This window comes from Mustelus asterias, chromosome 17, assembly GCF_964213995.1.
Source record: "Mustelus asterias chromosome 17, sMusAst1.hap1.1, whole genome shotgun sequence".
NCBI classification, from domain to species: domain Eukaryota; kingdom Metazoa; phylum Chordata; class Chondrichthyes; order Carcharhiniformes; family Triakidae; genus Mustelus; species Mustelus asterias.
The window spans coordinates 22,004,014-22,021,203 of NC_135817.1; the positions used below are offsets into that span (position 1 = coordinate 22,004,014).

A 17,190-nucleotide genomic window follows, 5' to 3' on the forward strand; every position below is an offset into this window, starting at 1 on the left:
TGGTCGACGGAGTCGGAGGAGGATGACCACCAGGAGTCGCTACGTTTGGCGCCCTCAACCATGTGCAATTCATGGGGACGGCCATTTTGGTCAACGATGACCATGAGCGACCAGCAGGGGTCCTCAGCATCGACCTCAGCTGCCTGCAGTGACGTTCACGGACCAACGGTGGCGTCGATCACCCTGAACCAGGCTAAGCACCACAGGCTTGACTGTTCAATGATGGATATACAGGTAAATGGTCGTGCAATTTATTGTCTGTTTGACAGCAGGAGCACTGAGAGCTTTATTCACCCTGACACTGTAAAGAGGTGTGGACTCCAGATTCAACCTGCCAAACAGACAATCTCTATGGCATCAAGGTCCCGGTCTGTCCCTGTGCTAGGACGTTGTGTGGTAACCTTGAAAGTGCAAGGCACAATTTACGAGCGATTCAGGCTCCTTGTGTTGCCGCATCTTTGCGCACCAATTCTCCTCAGACTAAACTTTATGGTCCACATGAAGAGTGTGATCCTACAGTACGGTGAGCCACTCCCTTCGCTGACAGTAGGGGAACAGCTGCAGTCTCCAAATTGTCCAAAGCGCCCCGCATGCAATCTTTCCACATTAAAGATCACCACACCCTCTTTATTCAAGAATCTGGTACCAGGCTGCAAGCCCATTGCTACTAAAAGTAGGCGTTACAGCACTGAAGATCGGATCTTCATCAGATCTGAGGTTCAGCGACTCCTCAAAGAAGGGATCATACAGCCCAGTGTTAGTCCGTGGAGAGCACAGGTTGTGGTGGTCAAGAGCGGGAACAAACCCCGGATGGTCATTGATTACAGTCAGACCATTAATCGATATACGCAGCTGGATGCGTATCCCCTCCCGCGCATATCTGATATGGTCAATCAGATTGCACAGTACCGGGTGTTCTCCACCATAGACCTTAAGTCCGCCTACCACCAACTCCCCATTCGCCCAGAGGACCGACACTACACGGCCTTTGAGGCGGATGGTCGTCTGTATCAGTTTCTTAGGGTTCCATTTGGTGTCACCAATGGGGTCTCGGTCTTCCAGCGTGCTATGGACCGAATGGTGGACCAGAACAGGCTGCGGGCTACCTTCCCGTACCTGGATAATGTCACCATCTGCGGCCGTGATCAGCAGGACCATGACACAAATCTCCAGAACTTTCTACGCACTGCATCTCACCTGAATTTGACCTACAACAGGGAGAAATGTGTATTCCGTACGCGCCGGTTAGCCATCCTGGGATACGTGGTGGAAAACGGGGTCATTGGCCCTGATCCCGACCGTATGCGCCCCCTTGCTGAACTTCCCTTGCCCGCTAGCGCAAAAGCACTGAGAAGATGCCTCGACTTCTTCTCCTATTATGCGCAGTGGGTCCCTAACTACGCGGACAAAGCCCGTCCGCTTATTAAGTCCACGACTTTTCCACTCACGCCAGAGGCCCAATTGGCCTTCAAGGAATTGAAACACGACATCGCGAAAGCCACGATGCACGCGGTAGACGAATCCATCCCTTTTCAGGTGGAAAGCGATGCATCTGATTTCGCCCTGGCCGCCACACTAAACCAGGCGGCAGGCCCGTCGCGTTTTTTTCCCCGCAGCCTCCAAGGCCCCGAAATTCAGCATTCAGCGGTGGAAAAGGAGGCCCAGGCCATTGTGGAGGCCGTCAGACACTGGCGCCATTACCTGGCGGGGAAGCGGTTCACCCTGATCACGGACCAGCAGTCCGTGGCGTTCATGTTCAACAACACGCAGAGGGGAAAGATCAAGAATGATAAGATCTTGCGGTGGAGAATTGAACTCTCCACCTATAACTACGATATCATGTATCGTCCAGGGAAACTCAATGAGCCCTCGGATGCCCTCTCGCGCGGAACATGCGCTACTATGCAGAAGGATCGCTTGAACACCCTCCATAATGACCTGTGCCATCCTGGGGTCACTCGGCTCTACCACTTTATCAAAGCCCGCAACCTGCCTTACTCGGTGGAGGACGTCAGGTCGGTGACAAGGAGCTGTCGGATTTGCGCGGAATGCAAACCGCACTTTTACCGACCTGACCGGGCACATTTGGTCAAGGCCACTCGCCCCTTCGAGAGGCTGAGTGTGGATTTTAAGGGCCCCCTTCCCTCAACAGATCGGAACGTGTACTTTCTGAACATAATAGATGAGTACTCCCGGTTCCCGTTTGTTGTCCCCTGCGCGGACACGTCGACTGCCACGGTGATCAAGGCATTCCGTGATCTTTTTACCCTGTTCGGGTACCCCAGCTATATCCATAGCGACAGGGGCTCGTCGTTCATGAGTAATGACTTGAGGCAATTCCTGCTCTCATACGGGATTGCCTCTAGTAGGACCACGAGTTACAACCCTAGGGGTAATGGACAGGTGGAAAGAGAGAATGCTACAGTCTGGGAGGCTGTCCTATTGGCGCTGAAGTCCAAAGGCCTTCCAGTCTCCCGTTGGCAGGAGGTCCTCCCTGATGCGCTTCACCCCATTCGCTCCCTCCTGTGTACGGCAACCAATGCTACTCCCCACGAGAGGATGTTCTCATTCCCTCGGAAGTCGTCCTCGGGGATATCTTTACCAGCCTGGTTGACGTACCCAGGACCCGTCCTTCTGCGGCGACATGTAAGGGCCCGCAAGTCCGACCCCTTGGTCGAACAGGTCCACCTCCTCCACGCCAACCCTCAGTATGCCTATGTGGCATATCCTGACGGGCGAGAGGACACAGTCTCGATCCGAGACCTGGCGCCCGCAGGGGACGTAGCAACTCCTGTCGCTCTCATACCCCCCAGTGACGAATCCCTTATCCCTTATTTCTCCCCCGGACGTGGCGCGGACAGCACCGGGACCAGTGCTTAACAGTTTTACTCCAATGCACAGCTTGCCTGAGCCCCGGAGATCGGCGCCATCGCAGAATGTACCGGGATCCCCTGCACTACCGCCTCATCAGGGTCAACCGGCCCGTGAGTCCGCGAGAGAACAAGCTGGACGCTGTTTTGGGGAAAACGCCACCGCAAGCACCTACTCCGGTGTCACCGCCGGTATTGAGGAGGTCACAACGACGGTGCGGTCCTCCAGACCGTCTGAACTTATAATCTGTTGACATTTTAGTCTGTTTTCGTACCCCGCCGGCCTTTGTTCTCAAAGGAGGGGTGAATGTGGTGAACCATCGTTGGTTCCCACTGTGGGATTGTTCTAATGTTGTTGTTGGGCTCGGGTGTTCCCACTGTGGGATTGTTCTAATGTTGTTGTTGGGCTAGGGTGGGATTAATACACCTGTGGTTGTTACTGTTGTGGCACATCCCAGTCGGGCTCCGCCTCCTGGGAGAGGTATAAGACCCCCTGCTCGGGCGGGACCTTGTCAGTCTGGGATAGTGTGTTTACGTTCTATTAGTTCCATTGTTAGACAATAAAAGCCTTCTGTTACCGAAGCTTCATGCCTCGTGTTCAATTGACGCGCATCACAGTGTTAATGTAAGCCTATTTGTAACACCAAAACTAATTGTTCAGGTGAGTCCCGACTTCTGCACACATATTGTTCCAGAGATGTTCTGGGCTGACATGTTTTTCCGCTGGCGTTAGAGAATTGAGCGTTTGGAGAAGATTCCCATTGAACCTTCAACTGCATCCAATTAGTGGGATGCAAGTCAGTTTCACACCAGCTTCTAGCGGGTTTTTCAATTCACTATGTCAAGGACCAGCAGGAGATCTCACAGGAAATTCACGCCAGCGTGAAACTAATTTTTAGATTCCCACTGAATTCTGTCCCTCACCACCCCCCGACCCGCCATTGAATCATTTGGCTCGAGCATGGGAAAATTCCGCCCTTAGTATGAATAGTGTTGAATTGTGGCAAATATTGTGCTTATAACAAACTAGGTTCAGATTCATTCAAACTCATTTTACAATGAACAGAAAATTCCAGAGATGCTAAACTCCTGCATCAACTACCCTCCAACTGGCCCACTTGTTACATTACATTTGACGACTTCCAATCTGTCGTCAATAGGTTCGAAGCTCTTCAGGCTCCCGGGCAATCTTGGTAGTCAAACAAAAGCCGTAACAATCTGTTAATCTGTTCACATTTGGGTGGAAGGACCCTCACGTGAATGGAATATTCCACCTGGAGGGGAGAAAATAACTTTGTTCTTCCATTTGTCACCGGAGATTGTTGTGGGGGTGGGTGCCCAAGAGAAAGGCCTCTGTTGAGGGTCATACTCAAAAGAAATATATTAAACAAAAAGCAAAATATCCTCATGCATACTGCATCAGCGATATGGGTTTCACAAAATTATCCTAAAAATACAGGATACATCTCTCCCCATGAGGAATATCCAGAAAGAAATTTTAATAGCCAAGTCTCAGCAGTTTGCAAAATCATCTCAAATGTTGCATTCCACTTGTGCAAGTGTTTTGATACCCGTTCCGCAATAAAAATCATGTTTCCAGTTTTAGCTATTCTGCAACTCACATGTCTGAGTATTGCACATATGCAAACTTGAACACACACAAAAATAGAGCTATGGCATTAAAGTATCACCTTACTGATACTCAGGGTTAATAATAAGAGAAAATCAGGACTAAGCTCTCTTGAGATCATGTTGTTTCAGATATGAACCATGCACAGGCCCTTTTTTCCATTTTCAGCATCTCTTTAGAAAGTGGTCAGAGGGTATTTGTCTGTCTGCTGAAGTTCTCTTGGGGATCGCTGCTTTGAGGAGTGCCGCTTTTGTTGCTCTGATTCTCAGATCCTTTCTTGTAATACATTGCATAATACTGAGGGTGCTGCTTCTTGTAATAGCTTGGCAGGGACTTCCTGAGGTCATGTCTTATGCTGCGAATGGAGCTATTAATAGCAGCCACACAAGCTTTCCAGTCACGTCCATTCTCACCCAAATCAAATACCGGGTAGACTTCTTCAAGAAATTCTGTTAACAGAATAGAAAGAAATTACAACCACTAATGTAATTTATGTTTTCTTGTATTATCGCAAGCTATATTCAGACCTGATCCATAAAAACTAGGACAAGAGAAAATTCCTAGCCTGACTGTTCTTGTTCATCTTCAACATATATTTAGGTATTAAAATAAATATTATTCCCATAAGAAAGCTGTTTCATCCATCAGGGGTATTAGCCATAAACTGAACACCAAAAACATAAATTCAATATAAATATTTAAAACACATTTTCTTTTTCTTCCTCCTGCCTCTGTTGTAATATTTTCATGTCATTCCTTCTCTGTGGCACTGTATTTCAATTATTCCTCTCTCACTTCTATGAAAACTGTGTGTGTGTGTTTTATTTCCTCCGGCCTTCATGCTTCTTTTGTCCACTTTGGAGGTGCAGTATTTTCATAAAATTGTCAGAGTCATAGAGCAATACAGCACAGGAACAGGCCCTTCAGCCCAACTGGTCCATGCCAACCATGGTGCCCTCTCAGCCACTCCCAATTGCTCAGGTTTTGGCCCTACCCTTCTAATCCTTTCCCATCCATGTACTTATCCAAATGCTTTTTAAATGTTGCTATTGTACCTGCCTCAACCACTTTCTCTGGCAGCTCATTCCATATGCGCACCACCTTCTGTGTGAAGAAGTTGCCCCTCAGGTCCCTTTCAAGTCTTTCCCTCTCACCTTAAGCCAATGCCTTCTAGTTTTCTATTCCCCTTTCCTGGGAAAAAGTCTATGGGCGTGGTTTTCCAGCCACGCTCACCCCAAAACCAAAAAATCCTGCCCGAGGTCAACGGGTCTTTATTTGTCACATTTGCTGTAAGAAGAAACATGGAATCCTAGGTCTTAGAAACAGGATTATAGATTACAAAAGCAAAAAAGAGGAAATACTCAAGATATGCAGATATCAGTGTCATCTGCGAATTTTGACACACTACACTTGGTCGCCAACTCAAATCATCTATGTAAATCGTAAACAATTACAGTCCCAACACTGATCCCTGAGGCACACCACTAGTCACTGATCGCCAACCAGAAAAACACCCATTTACCCCCATTCTTTGCTTTCTGTTAGTTAACCAATCCTCTTTCCATGCCAATAAATTACCCGTAACACCGTGCACCTTTATCTTATGTAGAGCCTTTGGTGCGGTACCTTGTCGAATACCTTCTGGAAATTCAGATACACCACATCCACAGGTTCCCCATTGTCCACTGCACATGTAATGTTCTCAAAGTTGGCGATCAGTGACTAGTGGTGTGCCTCAGGGATCAGTGTTGGGACTGTAATTGTTTACGATTTACATAGATGATTTGAGTTGGCGACCAAGTGTAGTGTGTCAAATTAGTCAAACATGACCTTCCCTTCATGAACCCATGCTGCATCTTACCAGTGGGACAATTTATATCCAGATGTCTCGTTATTTCTTCCTTGATGATAGATTCAAGCTTTTTCCCTACTACAGAAGTTAAGCTAACCGGCCTATAGTTACTCGCCTTTCGTCTACCTCCTTTTTTAAACAGTGGCGTCACATGGACCAAATGGCCTCCTCTGCGCCGTAACAATTTTGTGATAAAGCAAGGCCCCGATCAAAGATAGACAATCTTCTTGCTCCTTGATGGTTTTTGATTCTACCACAGTCCCATTAAAATCAAGGCCTAAAATGTCTGATTTGAAGATAAGGTCCTTGACTGTCATAAAATCATAGAATCCCTACAGTACAGAAGGAAGCCATTTGGCCCATCGAGTCTGCACCAATCACAATCCCACCCAGACCCTATTCCGCTAACCCCACATATTTACCCTGCTAATCCCCGTGACACTAGGGTCAATTTAGCATGGCCAATCAACCTAACCCGCACATCTTTGGACTGTGGAAGGAAACTGGAGCACCTGAAGTAAACCCTGCAGACACGGGGAGAACGTGCAAACTCCACACAGACAGTGACCCGAGGCCGGAAATGAACCCGGGTCCCTGGTGCTGTGAGGCAGCAATGCCAACCACTGTCACCCCCATACTGAAGAAAACATGGGCCTCGGAGGGCGAGAGAGTATTTAGTAGAGGTAAGATGTCTGCTGCACTTGAAATGCAGTTTATAGGTTTGATGCTGTCCAGTAAACTGATCATAAGCCAGGCAGAACGAACTTTCACTTGACATGTTGGTTGTCAACATGCTGGTTTTGGAACTTAAAGATATAATTTTCTGACAGTGTACTGCATTGTGCTGGAGTCAGCTAGAGCTTTATCATTAAATGAAACAAATATGTGCCAGAAATGTGCAAAACTACAGAACACTACAGCTCTAAAAATACAACCATACATTTACACTCCCTGGAGGGACCAATAAATTTTAAAACAATATGAATTTCCCACTCAATGACAGTAACTGAAGGTCAAGATTTCACATTTTAAAGACTTCTACTGTAACAAATAAACCAAAATCAACATAAACCAAACATTGCTTAACATGCAACTAATACATCAACTGAAGAAAAGGTACTTCTACATTACCTAACAAATTGCAATGGAGATACAACTCCTTTCACCATGCAGCACACTGCTGGCAAATATAAAACATTACAAGACCCAGCGCCAAGCTACTCCCAGCTCACCAGTAGGCTCCCTGCTATGCCAGGTTAAACCTCCCAGTATCCTTTGAAAAACATACATCCCACAATGCCTGAGTCAACCGACTTCCACTGGCAAGTCCCATCTCAGTGATTTCTTGTTCCTCAAAGCTCCAAAAGTCCTGTCAGTTTCTTTTTTTTTCCCAGAGAACCAACAGTCATCAGCAACGTGCTTGACTGCTAACAAACAAGTCTTTTCTACTCTTCAACACAGGTGCAGTATCTCTCGCTCTGTCTGTATCCAAAAAGCAGCTGCCCATCTTGTGTAAAGATATACAAACTGTCACTTTATTTTCAATGGGTTGTCATTTTGTTTTCCATGACAGCCAGATCAGATAGCAACCATCACCACCAGATCCCAGTTCCCCCACACTATATCTAGAATATCCTGTTTCACCATAAGTTAAAGGGGACATTTTAAAATATAACCATCTCGTAAAGTCTCACATATGTAACAACACAATTAAATGATCCAATTCATGGCAGAATGAAATTTACCTCCATAATCTTGTTAAAAGATTCATGTATGTTGAGATGTGACAAAGTCCAACCTGAAGAAAATATGCTGGATCTAGCCAGAGAGTCTCAAGATAACTTGATCCATAAATCACATTTTACGTCAAGAACAGAGGCTTCAAAGAGAACATAGATATATTCACGGAAGTTACAATTCAAAGATGGACCAAGGGTTGGGCCAAACTGAAAGCTGAAATACCAAGCTTCTTTCAGGCACTGATTTAATCGTGCTCACATGCTGTTTCTCCAAAAGGAGCATGGAAAGTGCAATAGCCACTCAATGAACTCATCTGGAGCTAGACTTAATAAAGCAAAATTAGTAGAAAACCAGAGTTGATGGCTGTAAAGAAATTGTCCAAATATCATAAAACTAATCTCCCCTTGGCATCCTATGCCCTTGAAATGCAACATTTTCTAAATGCCTAGACTGAATCCACTCAAGGTGCAAAACCTCCACTTAACAATCCATTCCCTTCAGCAACCAAATGATCTGTGAAAGCTCCTAAAACCAACTGTTCCGGTTTTAAACCTTAATATTCCTGACAGATCCAAAGAAATGGCTTCCTCTCCTTGGATAGCTCATGTACTGTGAGCAGTATTGCAGCATCAAATTTAAACAAGCACTACCACTAAAATAAACACTTTAAATACACCTTTAATTAAAATTCTTTTCACCCGGTGCCATATTTCTCCATTTGTATTTCCCACTCAAATATCCTCAATGAATTTTCATTTTACCCATTCTTTTCAAAAACTACTCGAGCTTTGAAAATCCTGTGGTGCAGTAGTAGCATCCCTACCGCTGGGCCAGAAGCTCTGCGGTTAAATCCCACTTCAGAACTTGATGGCCACGGAAGGTATATTCATAACATGGCCAAACAGGTTGCTAACCAGCCTGTAAATCCTTCCAATACACTTGATGGCAGGCACTTAGAGTGGAAAAGCTTCTTTTTTCTTTATTGTTTCACAAGATGTGGGTGTTGCTGGCAAGGCCAGCATTTGTTGCCCATCCCTAACTTTCCTTGAACCATGTGGCTTGCTGGGCCGTTTCAGAGAGCAGTTAAGAGTCAACCACATTGTTGCAGATCTGGCATCACGTGTAAGCCAGACTAGGTAAGGAGGGCAGATTTCCTTCCATAAAGAGCACTTATGAACCAAATGACAATTGTTTTTAATGACAATTGTCATTTACCATGAATGTTGATCCAAAGGAATTATTTCTTAATTTAAACAAGTCAACATTACGGAGGAAAAAATTCCTGTTTGAGATCTTACCCTTTTAACGTGTGTTGAATGCTCCTTTACTGGTAGGAGTGGCCACAGGAGCAATAGTCACGACAGGGATTCCAAAACAACTGCTTGAACACTTTTTCTTCCGTGGTTTTCTGCCCAGAGTTGTTTAAACCTGGCCTATAAAAATCTCCATCAGAGGAAAAGTAGCTTTGTCTTAAAATGCACTTTCCACTTTACAGAATAGACTACTAAACAAAGAACAATACAGCCCTCCAAGCCCGCGCCGCTCATGTGCCCAACTAGACCATTCTTTTGTATCCCTCTATTCCCAGTCTGTTCATGTGACTATCTAGATAAGTCTTAAACGATCCCAGCGTGTCCGCCTCAATCACCTTGCTTGGCAGTACATTCCAGGCCCCCACCACCCTCTGTGTAAAATATGTCCCCCTGACATCTGTGTTGAACCTTGCCCCCCTCACCTTGAACCTGTGACCCCTTGTGTTTGTCACCTCCGACCTGTGAAAAAGCTTCCCACTGTTCACCCTATCTATGCCCTTCATAATTTTATACACCTCTATTAGGTCGCCACTCATCCTCCGTCTTTCCAGGGAGAACAACCCCAGTTTACCCAATCTCTTCTCATAGCAACATCCTGGTAAACCTTTTCTGTACTCTCGCCAAAGCCTCCACGTCCTTCTGGTAGTGTGGCGACCAGAACTGGACGCAGTATTCCAAATGTGGCCTAACCAACGTTCTATACAGCTGCAACATCATATGCCAACTTTTATATTCTATGCCCTGTCCAATAAAGGCAAGCATGCCATATGCCTTCTTCACCACCCTCTCCACCTGTGCTGCCACCTTTAAGGATCTGTGGACTTGTACACCCAGGTCCCTCTGTGTCTATACTCTTGATGGTTCTGCCATTTATTGTATAGCTCCCCCATGCATTAGATCTACCAAAATGCATCACTTCGCATTTGTCTGGATTAAATTCCATCTGCCATTCCTCCGCCCAATGGTTCTCCACCCATCTAGCTAGCTCACCTTTTATCCCGTGAGATTTAACCTTTTGCACCAGCCTGCCATGAGGGGCTTTGTCAAACGCTTTACTAAAATCCATATAGACGACATCCACGGCCCTTCCCTCGTCAATTGTTTTTGTCACCTCCTCAAAAAACTCAACCAAATTTGTGAGGCATGACCTCCCTCGTACAAAACCATGCTGTCTATGGCTAATGAGCTTATTCAGTTCTAAATGCGCATATATCCTATCTCTAAGAATCTTCTCCAACAATTTCCCTACCACGGACGTCAAGCTCACCGGCCTATAATTATCCTTGCTACCCTTCTTAAATAACGGGACCACATTTGCTATCCTCCAATCCTCTGGGACCTCACCTGTGTCCAGCGAAGAGACAAAGATTTCTGTTAGAGACCCAGAAATTTCATCTCTTGCCTCCCTGAGTAGTCTAGGAGCGATGCCATCTGGCCCTGGGGATTTGTCTGTCTTAATGTTTCTTAAAAAACCTAACACTTCCTCCCTTGTAATTGAGATTTTTTTCTAACGGGTCAACACATCTCAGACACTACCAGTCAACATGTCTCTCTCCTTTGTGAATACTGATGCAAAGTATTCATTTAGGATCTCACCTACTTCCTTTGGTTCTAAGCATAATTCCCCTCCTTTATCCCGGAGAGGCCTGATTCTTTCCCTAACAACCCTCTTGTTCCTAACGTATGTATAAAATGCCTTAGGATTCTCCATAATCCTGTCTGCCAAGGACATTTCATGACCCCTTTCTGCCTTTCTAACTCCCTGTTTGAGTTCTTTTCTACTTTCTCTGTATTCCTCCAGTGCTCCATCTGTTTTTAGCTGCCTGGACCTCATGTATGCCTCTTTTTTCTTTTTGATTAGACCCACAATTTCACTGGTTATCCACGGCTCCCGAATCCTACCTTTCCTATCCTTCCTCTTTACAGGCACATGCCTGTCCTGCAGTCCTATCAACTGCTCCTTAAAAGACTCCCACATGCCAGATGTGGATTTACCCTCGAACAGCCTCTCCCAATCAACAGCCACCAAATCCTGCCTAATCCGACTGTAGTTAGCCTTCCCCCAATTCAGCACCTTACCCATAGGACAACACTCATCTTTTTCCATTACTATCCTAAAGTTTACAGAATTGTGGTCACTATTTGCCACATGTTCCCCTACTGAAACTTTGATGACCTGACCGGGCTCATTCCCCAGTATTAGGTCCAGTATAGCCCCCTCTCTAGTTCGACTGTCAACATATTGTTCCAAAGAACCTTCCTGTACGCATTTTATAAATTCTTCCCCGTCCAGGCCCCCAGCCCTAAGCGATTTCCAGTCTAAACAAGGGAAATTAAAGTCTCCCACTACAACAACCCTATTTTTTCTGCACCTGTCCAGAATCTCCTTACATATCCGTTCCTCAACTTCCCGTGGTTGGGAGGCCTGTAGTATACCCCCAGCATAGTGACTGCGCCCTTCCTGTTTCTGAGCTCCACCCACAGTGACTCGTTACCTGACCCTTCCAAATTGTCCACCCTCTGTACCGCCGTAATATGCTCCCTAACCAGCATTGCTACTCCCCCACCTCTCCTAGCCCCTCCTCTGTCTCGGAATATTCAGCTGCCAGTCCTGTCCTTCTTTTAACCAAGTCTCCGTCACTGCAACCACATCCAAGTTCTGCGCAAGCATTCAGGCTCTAAGCTCGTCTGTCTTGCCCGTGACGCTCCTTGCATTGAAGCAGATGCACTCCAGACCCACTGGAGTCATCCTCCCACAGAATGCTCTTCCTCTTAGATAGCCTCGTCTTGGCCCCAACCTCGTCCCCAGTCTCTATGCTTATTGACCTATTGTTCTGATCCCCACCCCTCTGCCACATTAGTTTGGGGACTTAAAAACATTTTAGTATTCCTTCCCCCCTGCCCAGGAAAAGGTTCCCATATAAATTGGGTTGAACAGGTTTGCTGAAATTCCTCAGCAGAACTTCAGCTTGGCAATCCAGGGGTGTCCAGAGAACAGATGTCTGGACAGTAGAGGAAATACAACCTCCCAAGGTACCAGCTCCTTGTTTATGAAAAGTCCTTTATGGAAGAAAATCTGCCGGTCTTAGCTGGTCTGGCCTACATGTGACTGCAGACAAACAACAATGTGGTTGACTTTCAAATGCCCTATGAAATGCAAGGCAGTTAGGGATGGGCAATAAATGCTGGCCCAGTCAGCGACACCCACATCCTGTAAAAATGAATGAATAAAAAAATGGCTTTACAATCTCCACAATATAATTCGACAATGGAAATATTTTTTGTAAGTGATTAGGTAGTTCTGAGAATAGTTTCAAAGAAACTTGCTGGGCTAATAGAATGTGTCACGGAAGTCCAAATATCCTTTTTCGTAACTGCTCTTGAAAGAAAACTAAAAAGACAGAAAATATTTAATAATTTGAAGTGACAAAGAATAGAAAATGCCAGATATCCATCAGCATCGGGAATAAAAAAATAGATCAACACTTTGGATTCAACAATTCATCAGAATTCTGATGGGTGGGCTGGAAATAATAAAGGACAATCTGGATACAACTCACCAATTTTTAGATGCACCACAGAAAGCATTCTTTCTGGTTGTATCACAGCTTGGTATGGCTCCTGCTCTGCCCAAGATCGCAAGGAACTACGAAAGGTTGTGAATGTAGTCCAGTCCATCACGCAAACCAGCCTCCCATCCATTGACTCTGTCTACACTTCCTGCTGCCTTGGCAAAGCAGCCAGCATAATTAAGGACCCCACACACCCCGGACATTCTCTCTTCCACCTTCTTCCGTCAGAAAAAAGATACAAAAGTCTGAGGTCACATACCAACTGACTCAAGGACAGCTTCTTCCCTGCTACTGTCAGACTTTCGAATGGACTTACCTTGCATTAAGTTGATCTATCCCTACACCCTAGCTAGCATTGTAACACTACATTCTGCGCTCTCTCGTTTCCTTCTCTATGAACAGTATGCTTTGTCTGTATAGCGTGCAAGAAACAATACTTTTCACTGTATACTAATACATGTGACAATAATAAATCAAATCAAAGTTTGAGGTGCAAAATTCAAACCTACTTACGGAAAGATACAACAGTTGGGTTTAATTTCTGTTTAATAAGCAGAGTCTAAAGCAATGTTAGCTGTAATGCACTTCATGCAATACAACAGTCATTTCAAATGGGAATTTGATTGGTAATATAGATGCAGGAAAGGTACAAGGCCAGGCAGCTATGAATCCAAATGGAGAATGAAATGGCATAATGCAAATTAAATTTACAGTGAGAATCCATCAAGAAAATAAAAGGAACAACCAAGGTCTGAAATTGCTAAAGTCACTGATCAAACAAGGAGAAAGATGATACTCTGCTCCTTAAGCCTGTAGAGCCATGTTAAACACCAAAAAGGTTGGCCATGAATGGCATCTACTGCAGTCACTCAATTCTTTGCTTTCCTTTCCAGGGACCACAGGTTTACTCTGAATGTTATATATCAAATATCACTCAGGAACCTACAACATAATAAGGCGGCAGGGATTCCAGGTGGTCTTTGGAACCCTAGAAAATTTGATCGTAAATCATAAAGTAAGTGGAAAGGTCAGTTTACAAGAACTCATGGAAATGAGTAAATCCTCACAGGGCTCGAAGTTCACCTTCTTCCAATGTGATTCTGTTGCAGTTATCTTTGCTCATCCCCGATTTATATGATGTATAGATTTCTAGAGGTCTAGAATACAAGAGCAGGGATGTACTGCTGAGGCTGTATAAGGCTCTGGTCAGACCCTATTGGATAGGTGTGCTGACCTTGGAAGGGATCCAGGGGAGGTTCACAAGAATGATCCCAGCAATGAAGGATTTGTCACACGAGGAGCGGTTGAGTCTGGGTCTATACTCGGTGGAGTTTAGAAGGATGAGGGGGGATCTAATTGATACTGAGAGGCCTAGATAGAGTGGACGTGGAAAGGATGTTTCCATTAGTGGGAGAGACTAGAACTCGAGGGCACAAACTCGAAGTGAAGGGACGCTCCTTTAAAACTGAGATGAGGAGGAATTTTTTCAGCCAGAGAGTGGTGAATCTGTGGAACTCATTGCCACAGAGGGCTGTGGAGGCCAGGTCATAGAGTGTCTTTAAGACAGAGAGATCAGTAAGGGGATCAAGGGTCAGAGGGAGAAGGCAGATGAGAATCATATCAGCCATGATTGAACGGCAGAACAGAGTTGATGGGCTGAATGGCCTAATTCTGTTCCTACATCCAATGGTAAAATAGAATGAGCAAACCTGACAAAAATGCATTTCAAGTTGGCTCATTGGCAGAATTGCAGCCTTATGGAAGGATCAGCTGATCTACAATGGCATTCCTCAGATAGTCTGGGGTCAGTAATGCTTGGCTGCTCGGAGCCACTGAGTGAGAGCAATGTTCTGGAACAACCTGTGGGAACACAATCCAGGGACTTACTGAGATCAGTTAGAGGCTATTTATTTTCATTATTGGGTCATCTGTCTAGATTGACAGCTATTTGCATCTTTACCCTGTTTTCTCAAAAAAAATTGTTCAGGTTACCCCAAACATTAGATACCCTAACCAGACAAAAAACTTCCATAAAAGACAAACCAGCAAATCACAAACAAACCAGGTGTGGAGTCTGTTATGGAACAAAGGCTGAATTCTCCAGCCATTCTTGCTGGCGGGAACTTCTGATCCTGCCAATGGCAACCCCCCCCGCCATGGGTTCCCCAGCGGTAGAATGTGAACAACAGGAAAACCCATTGGCAGTAACGGGACTGGAAGATCCCAAATGCAGGGCGCCACAAAAGACACTGTGGACAGGGGAATTCCACCCCTTAGAAAACTTTATATCAATAGATTGTTGGAAATTTCAGTACAGCAGGAGACCATTTAGCCAGTGACACAGGGTCCTACACCCTAAATATCACACCCGCTCAGTTACTCCATATTGTAATGCTACCTATCTTGGCCTTCAACACATCCCTGAATTTCACCCTGACCCTAATAAGACTAGAAAGTTAGCACAGTTTGTACCTGAACAGAATGTTCTCAATACCATATCTTATCTAAAAGCTTCAGAACAAAAATTCATTTCAATGTACTTTGGCACTACGTAGCAATTATTTACAGAGTTTCTTTGCAGTAGCCAGCTCTTCAACAAATGTCACCAAATGCACTCAGACCCTGCTGTTTAATTTCTAGCTCGAAAACAAAATAATAAAGTTTCTAGTACTTTTTGTCTGGAAAGGGTTCTCTGTTCTCATTCTGAATGCAATTCAAACTACAGGTCATATGTGGTTAGTTTAAACTATGCAGTGAAACATGTTTCCATATCGACAGTTCTCCACATAGCCTCAACGCAAGTACTATTTGCCATATTAAGAGGAGAAATCAACATTCTTTCATGGAACAAAATGTATTTCATAACATCCTGCTGTCAGAGCACAGAAGGGAGAGGGCAGCTTTTAAATTCACTGCTTGGGTGGTAATCTTGGTTTAGCTCAATTGGCTGGATGGCTGGTTTGTGATGCAGAGCAATGTCAACAGTATGGGTTCAATTCCTGTACCGGCTGAGGTTTTTCCTGAAGGCCCTGCCTTCTCAACCTTGCCCCTCACCTGAGGTGTGATGATCCTCAGTTAAATCTCCACCAGTCAGCTCTCCACACGGGGCAAAAGCTACTGCTCCCTTCCAGGTCTCTCGAACATTGTGATTATTTAAGCATCATGTACGCTTCGGACGTTATTAATCCTTTACTGTATAAAACCTGCTCTCAGATGGACATAACAAATCCAGCTCTATTTCACTCTCAAGCAGCAGCAGCATTCTCCCTGTTGTCCTGGCCATTATTTATCCCACAACCACCATCACCCAAAAATTAATTTTTAATCATATTTCTGTTTCATAGAATCCCTACAGTGCAGACGCAAACCATTCAGCCCATCTAGTCTGCACCAACTCTCCAATGGAGCACCCAGACACTATCCCCATAATCCCACATGTTTACTCTGCTAATCTGCCCTAACCTATACACCTTGAGACACTACGGGGCGATTTAGCATGGTCAATCCGCCTAACCTGCCCATCTTTGGACTGTGAGAGGAAACCAGAGCACCAGGAGGAAATCCACGCAGACCCGGGGAGAACGTGCAAACTCCCACGCAGACAGTCACCCAAGACTGGAATTGAACCCAGGTCCCTGGCATTGTGAGGCAGCAGTGCTAACCACTGTGCCACCATTTTGTTTGCTGCTGTTTCCCTTCCATTACCACAGTGACTACACTTTAAAAGTAATTCATTGGCTGTAAAGCACTTTGGGATGCCCTCAGGTTTTGGCACGGTGGCACACAGTGGTTAGCACTGCTGCCTCAGTGCCAGGGACTCAGCTTCGATTTCTGGCTTTGGTCACTGTCTATGTGGAGTCTGCACGTTCTCCCTGTATCTGCATGGGTTTCCTCTGGGTGCTCCAGCTTCCTCCCACAGTCTGAAAGATATGCTGGTTAGGTGTATTGGCCATGCTAAATTCTCCCTCAGTGCACCCGAACAGGTGCTGGAGTGTGACAACTAGGAGATTTTCACAGTAACTTCATTGAAGTATTAATGTAAGCCTGCATGCAACACTAATAAATAAACTTTAAATGGCACAATATCAACTCAATTTTCCTCTCCATGTCAAATATTCATTGATAATGCACACACAAGTTCAGATTTTGTTTCATGATTATTTTCCCTTTATCTCTTATGGCAGATTTGGGGGAAAAATGTGGAATGAAGCAG

At 45.2% G+C, this 17,190-nt stretch overlaps 1 protein-coding gene across 3 annotated transcripts in view; it reads right to left on the minus strand.

Annotated features, from left to right (window-relative positions):
- Window positions 1-3,904: 3,904 nt before the first annotated feature.
- Window positions 3,905-17,190, minus strand: part of LOC144506366 (uncharacterized) — a 62,363-nt gene continuing 49,077 nt past the window's right edge. For 2 of the 3 annotated variants that reach the window (XM_078232381.1, XM_078232380.1), the window contains one exon: window positions 3,914-4,949. In XM_078232381.1, the coding sequence (XP_078088507.1) occupies window positions 4,687-4,949 (263 nt within the window). In that variant the 3' untranslated portion in view covers window positions 3,914-4,686. Of the gene's footprint in view, window positions 4,950-17,190 lie in introns of all 3 variants that reach the window. The other variant, XM_078232379.1, reaches the window with a different exon arrangement.